Genomic DNA, 11,848 nt, shown 5'->3' on the forward strand with positions numbered 1-11,848 from the left:
TGTGTCAGTCGGTGCAGTCCTGGTTTGGAAGAACAGGAGTCAAGCATGACTTGAAGTCTGCCAGGTCCTCCTTCACTTGCAGTGGTAAAGTGAGCAAGGGGCCAAAGGGGAACTGACCGACCGAATGAGGGGACACACCTGCTGCTCTGTGGGATCAAGAGCTCAGCTGGCCCTGTGTAAGCTTGAAATTGTCAGAGGGGTTAATCAGCTAAAAAGAGTCCAGCTTCTATTACCAGCCCCCAGTACAAGCTGGGGCCTACACCAAGCTGGTGGTGTCTGGTCGGGGCCAGTCACTCCTTGTCTGATCTTGCTGATCCTCTGGGTTCATTCTGTCAGACTTAGGGGGCCTCTCCTGGGGATAGACAGAGACAAGATGTTCTGTCCCTTACTAACTGATTTATGCATGCCAGCCTTTGTCCCCAAGGTCCCTCCTCTGCCAGCCCCCAGTATAGCACATCTGCCTTGTGGTCTCAACCTTCCCCATTTCCCACCTGAGACCCAGCAGGTTCCAGTCAGCTGTTCCTGCCTCTGCAAGCTCTGCACTGCCGTATGCTTGGACTTTGTGCACAGTCGCATGGAGGGCAGGGTGAAAAGGATGCTGGGAATAGTATGGGCTGTAGAGCTGGCAGCTCCCTCCTAAGGGAGACACATAGGTGTAACACGATCAGATAGGAGCATGGGCCAAGGACTAAGAATAGAATTGAGCTCAAGCTCGTGGCTCAGGTGGGAACACAGGAATGCCAGCCATGAAGTTATCAGCCAGAGCTAGAGAAGGGAGCTACGCTGGAGGAGTGGAGCCCAGGGTTACCAAAGAAGGGCAAAGTCCAGATGGGATCATAGCAGTTGATAGGAGGCAACATGTGTAGAAAAGGGCAAGGATCAGGCCCCAGTGTGCTTGGGACCAGAGCCAGAGAGTAAGCTCTGGGCTTGGAGGAAGCCCCACTGGGCCTCATGGCCTTCCTGGTGTCTGGGACCCTGCAGGCGGCTGCACAGCTGGCAGATACTTGGGACAGCTTGGGAAGACAGGTACTGGGATGCTCTGCCTGCCTGGCTCAGTCCATTCCCAACGCCCAGCAGGGCTTCAGCCCAGCATAGCTCTGACTTTCCTTCCCCAGGGAAAATACAGGGTGCGGGGTTCAAGGGTAGCCTTGATACTCAGCAGTCCCGGGGTGTCTGCGGCTGCAGCTGCTGCCCTGGATGGTGTGTTCCAGGCTCTGGGCTTTGAAAACTGTGAGAAGAGGAAGGTCTCGGTCCAGGTGACACTTCCCCTGCAATCTTCACCCTCTGCCACAGTGCTCACCCGTAGCTGGGGCCTCACCAGACTTTGCCACTTTCTCGTAGAGCTTCCACGAGGAGCTGAGTTTGTTCCGGGAGCAGCTGGATATCCAGAGGGGTGCTGTGGGGTGTGTCCTTGTGGTCTTGATGGCCCCCAGTGGGCAGCTGAGGCGGCCACAGCTGCTGGTTCAGGAGCTGAGTCGCTGTGGGGCCCTGCAGGGTTGCCCCAAAATCTTCCTGTTGCTCTCTAGTGACCTCAAGGGTGAGTTTCTAGGCGGTGACCCCAGTTCTGGGAGGGAGAAGTGAAGGTGGGGGATGAGCAGGAAAGCTGGGACCTTCTGGCTTACCTACACAGCCCTGTGGTGTTTCTCCCCCAGCTGCCTGGGAACCTGAAGCTTTCCTCACGGGTCTGGGGGAAATCTGCAGCCAACATCCTCACTGGTCACTGCTGCAGCTGCTGACAGAGGTGGGGGGACCCAGAAGAAGGGACGGCGGGGCCTGTGTCTCCCTGGCTCCCCAGAGTTAAATTTATGCACACTCTGTTGCATCTGTTCTGAAAACCTTTATCAGCTACACACATGCACGGGCTGCAGGACATGCCTTCACGCCCACATGGGACCACCAGACTCCAAACTTTCTCTACATCCTATGCCTTTGCCCGAAGTAGTCCCTGAAAGTGGTGTGCCCTCCCTGGTGCCCTGGCCAGTCCCACTGTCACCGTGCTAACTTTCCTTGTGCTCCTGGGATCTACAGTGAGACTTCTGCCTCACCCTTTGACACTCGAGCAGGTAGTGGCTGCTACCCAGATGTACTGAAAGGGCCTTTTGACTGAGATGGAGGTTCGATCCTGAGGTCTGAACATCTTGCTGGGCAGTCCAGTGGTGTCTGAGTGACATAGAAGTGAGAGCTGTAGACCCCAGCTCTGCTCCATGGCTCCCTCAGCCTAGCACCTCCTCCTCCACAGACCTGTGCTTCTCCAGGGAGGGGCCTGCCTCTGTGTATTAATCCCTAGGGTGAGATAATGAATTTGAATATGAGTCAGAGCCTAGGTCTTGCTTAAGTCCATCCTGACTTCTGTGTTCCCCTCTACCTCCCTGCTATGTGACCTCCAAAGCCTGTAGTAGCTCTGAGCAGGCTAAGTTTTCCCTGGAGCCAAGAGCCTGACCCTCTGCTTAGGATGCAGCCCATGCCCATCCCTAACAGCGCAACTCTCTGAGGCGTCCTTGGGCCCTGCCCTCTCAGCTCTTTTGCAGAGTAGCTGAAGAGTGTGCTGGGGATACCTACTGCCCATTCTTTAGGACCTCCTTGCGGGGGACCCTGTGTTTGGGAGATGTGGAGCCCAGGAGGCCAGAGGTGAGAGGCTAGTCCTGTGTGGACAGTTGCAGGTTGGGTGGAGGCTGAGAGAGATACAGATGGGGAGAGGAGGAACTGGGAGTCCCCTCAGCCCACTGTGTGCCCCTAACTCTCTGTATAGTCAGACTCCAGACCAAGCGCACAGTATGACCTGTCTGGGACCAGGGCCGCCCTCCTACTGGCTGTGATTCAAGACCGGCTTGGGGCAGAGCATGATGTGGCAGCACTGGTGGACCTGTGCCAGGCCTTAGGCTTCAAGGTCATCTTGAGGACAGACCCTACAGCTCAGGTCAGGGGAAGCCCAAAATTGGTAGTGCCTGGAAGGAAGGGTACCCCTCCCCTAGGACCCTGGAGTTTTCCTTGCTAGGTTTCTCCTGCATCACAGGCAGGAAGTACATCTATATGTCTAGCCTCTGACAGTCACTTCCCTGCCTTGGGAAGCCTGCTCTCCAAGGTCGAGGCTGAAGAAGTGGCCCCAGTCCCCTGGAGGGCAACCAGAGGCTGGTTCAGACCTTGTCCTTGTCCTCACCACTTTAGGCATTCCGGGAGGAGCTGGTTCAGTTCCGGGAAAAGCTGGACGCGCACAAGGGCCCTGTGAGCTGTGCCTTGCTGGCCCTGATGGCCCACGGGGGGCCACAAGGGCAGTTGCTGGGGGTTGATGGGCAAGAAGTACAGTCCGAGATGTTGGTCCAGGAGCTGAACTGCTGCCAGGCACTGCGTGGCCGCCCCAAGGTCTTCCTGCTTCAGGCCTGCCGTGGGGGTAAGAGGCCCTGCCTCCAGCCCAACCAGCTCTCCTGGCTTTCCTCTGCCAGTCCTTGCCCCCCCCCCACTTCCCACCCACCTCCTCCAGGAAGCCTGCACACTAGCCTTTCCTCGCCCCTCTCCACCCTCTCCACAACCTTGAGCTTGTGTGACTACTGCCAGCTCTACAAGCCTGCCCCACTATTAATATGGAGTCTGGATGACCCAGAAATATCCTGAGGTACCACTGAGTGAACATATCTGCCCCCTCCTTCTCCAGGGAACAGGGACCCTGGTGTGGGGCCAAGAGCTCTCCCATGGTACAGGCGCTGGCTGCGAGCGCCCCCAGGCATCCCCACCCAGGCAGATGTTCTCCAGGTTCATGTTGATGCCCCAGGTGGGTCTGCTTTCCTTTAGAGCCTGGGCTTGGCACACTGGTGGGAATCAGCCCTGGCATACTTCCAGGACTGTCATCTTGGGTTCTGTTATCCCCTCTGCCCCTTCTTTGCCAAGACTCAGGGAGGGACCTGACTGAGCCTAGCAGCTTGGAGTCAGCAAAGAGAACTCGCTTCTCTGAGTTCATACAGTCCGAGTGCTGTAAGGCTGGTGGTTTTCCATCTGTCTTCCTTTCCTGCACTCTTTCCACTGCCCTGTGCTGCCCTTGAACCAGAGATGACAGACCCGAGGCAGGTGGAGTCCCAGGATGCCAGTAAAGGGAGTTGACTCTTTTGCAGGGAGCACTGGCCAAGCAGACATCCTTATTTTCTACTCAGCTGCTGAGGGTAAGAAGCCCGTGGGTGTTGCTAGACCTAGCTTCCTGCCCTGAGACCTGGAGTGACACCCAGATACCCAGAATACCCTCTGCCTGCCCGTCCCACTCCTCCCACCCTCAGTAGGCGGCTAGGGTTGGGATGCTAGAGGGAAGGAGCCCAAGACTGACTGACTCTCTGGCCTCACTCCCTGACATAGGCTGTGTGGCCTATCGGGACGAAGAAAAGGGCTCAGACTTTGTCCAGACGCTGGTGGAGGTCATGAGAGCCAACCCAGGAGGAGATTTCATTGAGCTGCTGACTGAGGTGTGAAGGGCGGGGACAGGGATAGAGAAAGTCTGGGTTGGTGGTTGTGTTCCCTTCACCTCCCACTTGCCCCAGGGAAAGGAGAAGGTGTTCTCTCTCTCTCTCTCTCTCTCTCTCTCTCTCTCTCTCTCTCTCTCTCTCTCTCTCTCTCTCTCCTCCCTCTCCCTCTCCCTCTCCCTCTCCCTTTCTAGAACAATAAAAACCTTTATTACTAGGAGGAATCTCAGACCCACACAATATGAAATGATCAAAGACACGTGGCACTTTGATCAGACCAGCTCAGCAGATATACATATGGGGTGGGATCCTTTCCTACTGGGTGAGAGCAAGGAACTCGTGTTAAACCTCTGGGGGCAGTGTGAAGCTCAAAGACGATTAAGTAGTACTTGGAATTTCAGGCTTGCAGGACAACAAGACAATAGCCGGGTGTTGTGGGGGCATGCATGTAGCTGGAAGGTAGCGTCGGGATCTCCGAGTTTAAGACCAGCCTGGGATACGTAGTGAGATTGTCTGAGAAAGCATCCCCTCCCCCACAAAGAAACCGCCAGCAGCCGGGGACTGCGGTGGGTGTGCCAGACTGAGCCCTTGGGCCCTAGCTGAGTGTCACTCCTCAGGTCAACAGGAGGGTGTGTGAACTGGACGTGCTGGGACCGGACAGTGTTGAGAGGCGCAAGGCGTGCTTGGAGATCCGCAGCTCGCTCAGGCGCCGGCTTTGTTTACAGAATTGACAGTCCGGCTACTTCCGCTCCATCCTCCTTCCGCACTCACGTCAGCACAACGTCAGCGTTGCAGCACCTTGGGTGTGGGAGCTCAGAAGCGTGCAATAAATACCTGTTCACGGTCGTTGTGCTCCGGGAAATGCACACTTTCTCTGAAATAAGTGAGATAAAGTATCTGGCACTAGATAGAGGAACAGCTGTGCTCCTGGGGACCAGAGGTTGGATTGGGGTTTGTGCCTCGCGTCCGGGACTATAGAACCTAATAGGGCTGGTCGGATATGCTGGAGCGGCCTAAGGAGAAGAGTCCTGGGAAGGACCAGCTCAGGGATCGCAATTCTTCCCTGTTGAGTCCGCGGTGCGTGCGTTCCTCAGTCTCCACCTGACTCGGGGCACCGAGGTGCCGGAGAGGCGAGCTAAATCGGGTCGCAGACTGTTAGAGACCATTGCGGATACACCAGAGACATGATGGCGCAAGCGCATGGGCTGTCCCTGATCCTGAGTTGAGGGCCATCAAGTGGAGGAGATCAGAAAGATGAGCCTCTCAGATCCGGGGGGACTTATGCTGGCGGACTGCCCAGGAAGGTTCATACCGATTCAAACTTGAGGCTCCCAAGCAGCTCTCACTAAATAGTTTAGCCGAAGGGGCGGGACCTTTTTCCAGTTAAGTAAGCATGCGCAGTAGGCTCTTGAGAATGCCTTATACAGAGAGCTAAGATACCGGCAGTTGTAGGGCCGCGTGGCCTAATGGATAAGGCGTCTGATTCCGGATCAGAAGATTGGGGGTTCGAGTCCCTTCGTGGTCGCTGCAAGAATACGATTTTTACAAACCCTAATTTAAAGAATTTCCCATTCTCGGATTTGCTTTCTTTTCACCCCACGGCTCGGAGGACTCCCGATTTCCAGCGTGCTTGTAATCAGCAGGTGAAGCTGGTTTAAACCAGACTATGAGCAGTACGAATTAGCGCCGGGGAAAGGAAAACAAAAAACGCCAGATTGGGCTGCTTGCCGCAGAGTGGGAGCCGTCCAAGAGGAAGCCAAAGACACTTGTATTAAAAAATTCAGTAGGCAGCTACGATGAGAAACCCTGTCTCTAAAAACCAAACAACTAGACTAGATTATCCGGTCGATTGCACAATGTGGTGGATGCAGATGACGTCACTGAACAGGACGTCAATTAAAGCGGTAAATTTGGTTTATGTATATGTCCACAGCTCTCAAATTCGCGAAACAATCAAATGGATTAGGTTTCTTACGATGTGAAGGTGTCCTGTCCAGGAAATCCCACCCTGCATTTGGGAGGTGGAGGCAGGAGACTTAAAGGCCAGTCTTGTTTCAACAGCAACAACAAGAAGCCGTCTCCTTACAGGTCCAGTGTAAGGACCTGTAAAAATATAAATTTTTAAATAGCAAGAATATGTCCAGGATTGAGTTGACATTTCTCCTGGGGTGTGTGTGTAGGGGTGTCTCCATTCAAGGGATTCGGTGGAATCAGAAACGTCTTTCATCCCCGCAACTCCCACGAGAGCCACGTAAGGCGAGGGCCGGATCCAGCTCACGTGGCACAGAGCTGTGCGGAGTCATTTGCTCTTTAATGTTATAGTGGTTTAATAAGGCTTGTAAATATAAGTTAGATTAGTAGTTACCCCCCCCCCCAACACACACACACATACACACACGAGATAAAGGAGAGTCAAAAGGACATGAAGGTAAATGTAACTGGGCTGGAACGCAACCTCAGATTTTTTTTTTTTTTTTTTTTTTTTTGAGGATGAGGGAGGGTATCGAGTAAAATATATAGGTCAGCTGTATACTCAAAAAAAGTAAAGATCTATCCCTACCAAGTAGCATTTGGTCGAAGAGACAGAGGGAGAGGACCAAAAAGGCCGAGCACTGTGCACTCTTTCTGGACAGGGAATCGGCACCGCAAGGCACCGCAAAACGTATAATAGCGTGCCGGCTCCTGTATCCTGCACCGCAAACACGTTTTCCCTACCCGCCGTCACGGTTCAAAGGGCTCACTCAATATTTGAGTCTTGGACATCTTGCACACAGATAGATACCCACTCTAGACCAATGGGCTAAGATAGAACCAGTGATGTAGTTTTCAGTTTCTTTTTCAAAGTGCGGCCCCTTTTAGATCCCGGGGTGCTCCGAGGCCTTAACTTAATCAGAGTTAGAGCCTTGCCTGAGAATGGACGTGAAAATCTGGCAAAAGAGCCCCGATTTGTGGAAAAAATAGTACACACAACAAAGGGACACGGAAACTACGAAGAGAAACAAACTAGTGGAGGATTCATATTTCATCCCTCTCGTCAGCCCCGGTGGCCTAATGGATAAGGCATTGGCCTCCTAAGCCAGGGATTGTGGGTTCGAGTCCCACCCGGGGTAAGAAGGCTGTGTTTTAGACACGTGGAAAACGAATGTTAAGAAAGTAAGACTTAAAAATGTCGAGAGGGTTTTTGACACACTTTTAAAGCTAGAGGCAGTGTTGTGTTTTTAAATGAAAGCAAGCTAACAGTTTACAAAATAAGTGATTTCGTTTGAACTTTTTTTTTTTTTTTTGCTTTTTTCGATTTAGGGTTTCTCTCTGTAGCCCTGGCTGTCCTGTTAACTCTCTCTGTAGACCAAACTGGCCTGGAACTCAGATCTACCTGCCTCTGCTTCCCCAGAGCTAGGATTAAAGGTAAAATTGTTTTGTTTTTAAATAACACAATTATTTAGGAATCAACTTCACAGACAACGGATTAGTTTATAAATTATAGATTGGTGCTCGGAGCCTATATATGGCTCAGTGGCGGACACAAAAGCACAGAAGACCATTTTCTTAGCTTTAGTACATGTTTAAAATAGATAATAATTCTGTATTTTAAAAATCTGTATAATGCGTGGCTTCATCCTTAGGGTAAAACTTTCCCAAAATACAAGGGTTAATCTACTATAAAAGTGGAAGCTTCTGACGCATTCTGACCCAGGGAATCTTTCACATGAAGGCCTCCCCGAGGCTGCCGGTTCCCCTTACTTGTGATTCTGCAACGTGCGGGGTAAAATTCTACTTTGTTTCAGCAAGAGCAACCCTGTGGCTACAAGATGGAGGTCTTGGAGATATGGAGGTCTTTGGGGGTTTGGCCCTGGCTTTCTTTCTTTTTTCTATTTTTCTCAATAGTTTACCCTGAGATTGGCCCTGACTTTCGATAAGACACACTTGTTTTAGAACAATTTATAATTTTTATTACTTAAAAAAAAAAAAGGTTCAAAACGAGGGTGGCGGTGGTCATCTATAATCCCAGCATTAGGGAGGCAGAGGCAGGTGAATCTTTTAGAGGCCAGCCTGGAACATCTTGAGTTCCAGGACAATCTGGATTGGAACCTGCTTTTAAAAATCTGCTTAAAAAGAAAAAAGTCGGGGGGCGGGGCTTCATATTTATTTCACTTTCTGACCCTGTCCTTTCAACATTTTCACAATGATTTCTGCTTTCTGAAATGGAAAGCAGACACTTAGCACAGGCGGAGCCCCCAGAGACTCTGCCAGTCTCGAAAGGACTCAGTTCCGACAGCACGGGGATGCTTTCCCGTCTTTATCCGCGTACTGGTAAAACAAAGCCGTTGGGGGGGGGGGGGGGGGGGGTTCGAGCCAGCCTCGTGTGTTAGAGGCTGTATTGCAGGAAAGCCCACCTTTCTTAGTTCCATTCCTCGAAGCACCGTCCCGGATGGAAAGAGGTCAAGCTTCTTGAAGTCTGTGGAGTCACCGCCTAGTCTTGGGGAGTTTCAAGAAGTCCAGGGAGGTGGTGCCCCTCTCCAAGAAGAGTCCATAGACAAGGTCCTGAATGCTCTTCGTATTGTACCTGGAACTTTTATGTAAGCATGATATACTTGTAAAGTGTCAGGTTAAATATATAAAATTTAAATAAAAAGAGAGGAAAAACCTGGCTCTGCCTCCGCAGGTTTCTGATTCTGTAGCGCTGTATATGAAATCTTCAGCCATGAGCACCAGTTCCTGCAGTACACAGACTTTCTGCCCGTTCGCAGATTTCATAGACAAAACAACTCGCCCAACGTGGGGCTCGAACCCACGACCCTGAGATTAAGAGTCTCATGCTCTACCGACTGAGCTAGCCGGGCGGAGTTGGCAAACCTGTTCCCTACAGACCTCTTGGAATTCTTTAGAACCTCAGGGTTCTAGAACAGATGGGTCTTGTTTGGGTTTTGTAGGATGAGCATCTAGCCCTTAGACGGAAGTGGGTTTATTGGTTTACTCCTCCAGCCTCCTACAACTGCTCGGCCAGCGTGTGTGTTGCCCCTTCCGTTCCCGGGAGCCACAGGGTGGGGGGCAAGGTCTGTGAGGATGTTAGTGAAACCCCAGTTTAGGGCCAGATCGGTTTCACGATCTAATAACCGTGGGCGAGCCTGCGTTTTCAAACTCGCCTTAGGGACACCGAATCCCTTGCTAAACGCTATTCGGAGGTGAATCTTGGAGCGTTTGTTCTGCGGTCCACGTAGGAAGAACCGAACCCCGAGTCCAGCTCCGGCTTCTGTATCCGGGTCTATGAGTTGCGTTGGTCTTCAGGGCCGGAGTGGGCTGCCAAGGGACAGGATCTGCGGATTCTTTGGAGGACCCTTGCTCTCCCCCTGATGTTTGAGCCTGCAGGGACTGGCGGACCAGGAGGCGGCAATCTCGTCTCATTCTCGAGGTTCTAGACTAGGATTCTATTTGCGATGAAATTTCTAATCCGGGGTCCACCATGAGACTGTGTTGCTCACGCGAGCTCTCTGACTTCCCTTTCCCGGAGGACGGTGGTCCCTGGTCATTCTTGCGGAGTGCTGTGCCCTAGGGCTGAGATCTGACCCATTATGAGCGCGTGGGAACTTTCTCTTCCGTCTCCACGGGGCCGGTGCCGTACCTCCATCTGTTTTCTGGAACTCTCAGAAAAACGAACTCGGAAAATCTTTACAAGCAGGACCAAAGGAATAGTCTTGATGAGTCAATCGGATGAAAATATCCAAAGATCAGCATCAGGCTTAGCACTCACAGTGGCTCGTTGGTCTAGGGGTATGATTCTCGCTTTGGGTGCGAGAGGTCCCGGGTTCAAATCCCGGACGAGCCCTTACTATACTTTTACTTTTTTGCATAGTGAAGGTTTTGGATTTTAGCGAAGTGCTGGATCCAAGAACAGAATCGAAGGCGTAGCCCAATTTCGGGCACCAGGTTGGGTCCTCTGTTCCCACATACCGTTCTGCCAGGCATCTCTGGTCCGCAGCAACTCTGGTGCAGCTAGAGGACAAATTACATGCGATCTAGACTCGGGATCCTAGCAGAGAACAAGGGCCAGCCATCCCTGTCTCGACAGATCCCTGGGTGTCGCGTATCAGGTCTCGCCATTAGACCGCCCTGGTTCAGGGCACATTGTTTTCCTTCGGGTGACGTAAATTGGCGAAGTTAAATTCCGGAGACTCGGGTTTTCCGAAACACCTTCTGGGAACGCCCTCCCACAACCACGGGGAGGAGATGGCGGCAGCGGAGGCTGGTGCCTTCAGCCTTGGGGCCTCCGTGATAATGCTGGGCACCCGGGCTCCGAATCTTTTTCGCACCCTACAGTTTTACTAAATTTTATTACTTGATAATCCAGGTATGTCAAGGTCATTGGAGAGGACGACCGCGCTGAAAAGGTGGTTTGCTGCGCACAGGGGGAGAAAGTGACGTCTTGAGTGACCGAAACTGCGTTTGCCTTATAAACAAAAACTGCATTGTGATTTTTGTAGAAGAAAGAGAGCAGGAGAGTTAACGGGGCGCGCGTTTAGCTAGTGTTAATGATTTCCATAGGCTTTAGGGGATGTGAGCGACCTAGTCGTCTGATATCTAACTCTGGATGACTGGAACAAGTCATCCTGACTTTAATCTTAACTTAGAGTGTGACATCGGAGAAAACAAAGTTGGCTAACGTGCGCGACTGTGTTAGCCAGGCCCAGAGAGGGAAGCACCAGAATGAAGAAAATGGGCCTATTTAAATGCTACGGAGTATAACAGAGTATAGCTCTTCAGGAGAGCAGACCAAGAGCTGGCCTGGGGCTGGCAGCTCTATGCACTAGTGTTCTCTCTCCTCTCTCTCTCTCTCTCTCTCTCTCTCTCTCTCTCTCTCTCTCTCTCTCTCTCTCTCCCTCCCTCCCTCCCTCCCTCCCTCCCTCCCTCGTTTCTTGAGACAGGGTTTCTTTGTAGCTTTGGAGTCTGTCCTGGAACTAGCTCTTGTAGACCAGGCTGGTCTTGAAATTCATAGAAATCCACCTGCCTCTGCCACTCAGGAGTGCTGGGATTAAAGGTGTGAGCCACCACCACCTGGCTCCAAGTTTCTCCTCTTAATCCAGGGTCCTGGGACTTTGAGTTTCCATCCCTTAAACACCATCAGGTTTCTTACATAGACCTTAAGGTTGCCTGGGGAGGCCTCACCTTCCCTGAGCCCTGACAGGGAGGCCTGATGACTGGGTCAAGGAGCAATCAGCCTTTCTGTCAGAAGCCTTCTGATGAGGCCAGAACATTTTGAAGACTTATTCCTGATTTCTTAAATTTATTTTTATTTTTTGAGACGGGGATCTCTGTGTAACAGTCCTAGCTACCCAGAGACTGTGAGAGCCCCTGAGCCCCATGACTTGCTGTTTTAGGAGAATGATTATTTGTTTAGGCTGTGTAGAGGT

At 51.9% G+C, this 11,848-nt stretch overlaps 1 protein-coding gene and 4 non-coding genes across 7 annotated transcripts; 4 read left to right on the plus strand and 1 right to left on the minus strand.

Moving 5' to 3' along the window:
* The first annotated feature begins 6 nt into the window (after nt 1-6).
* On the plus strand, nt 7-6,825 carry LOC126489708 (caspase-14-like). Of its 3 annotated transcripts, XM_050124180.1 has the most exons (11): nt 7-1,026; nt 1,116-1,256; nt 1,342-1,537; nt 1,653-1,741; nt 2,518-2,628; nt 2,750-2,917; nt 3,166-3,388; nt 3,650-3,766; nt 4,104-4,151; nt 4,339-4,445; nt 5,060-6,814. In XM_050124180.1, the coding sequence occupies exons 1-11, from the start codon at nt 952-954 to the stop codon at nt 5,171-5,173; spliced, it is 1,389 nt and encodes a 462-aa protein (XP_049980137.1). In that variant the 5' UTR covers nt 7-951; the 3' UTR covers nt 5,174-6,814. The 3 variants fall into 3 exon arrangements, with proteins under 3 accessions (XP_049980137.1, XP_049980204.1, XP_049980289.1); XM_050124247.1 differs by lacking the exon at nt 1,116-1,256 and having other exon boundaries at nt 5,060-6,817; XM_050124332.1 differs by lacking the exons at nt 2,518-2,628; nt 2,750-2,917 and having other exon boundaries at nt 5,060-6,825.
* Nucleotides 5,895-5,967, plus strand: Trnar-ccg (transfer RNA arginine (anticodon CCG)). The gene has a single exon. It is a non-coding gene; the product is annotated as a tRNA-Arg (tRNA).
* A 654-nt stretch (nt 6,826-7,479) lies between the features above and the next one.
* On the plus strand, nt 7,480-7,552 carry Trnar-ccu (transfer RNA arginine (anticodon CCU)). The gene has a single exon. It is a non-coding gene; the product is annotated as a tRNA-Arg (tRNA).
* Nucleotides 7,553-9,210: 1,658 nt separating this feature from the next.
* Nucleotides 9,211-9,283, minus strand: Trnak-cuu (transfer RNA lysine (anticodon CUU)). Its single transcript has one exon. It is a non-coding gene; the product is annotated as a tRNA-Lys (tRNA).
* A 911-nt stretch (nt 9,284-10,194) lies between these two features.
* On the plus strand, nt 10,195-10,266 carry Trnap-ugg (transfer RNA proline (anticodon UGG)). Its single transcript has one exon. It is a non-coding gene; the product is annotated as a tRNA-Pro (tRNA).
* Nucleotides 10,267-11,848: the final 1,582 nt, after the last annotated feature.

The sequence above is a fragment of the Alexandromys fortis genome, unplaced genomic scaffold, assembly GCF_014885135.2.
Source record: "Alexandromys fortis isolate MF-2015 unplaced genomic scaffold, M_Fortis_MF-2015_v1.1 scaffold_29, whole genome shotgun sequence".
NCBI lineage: Eukaryota > Metazoa > Chordata > Mammalia > Rodentia > Cricetidae > Alexandromys > Alexandromys fortis.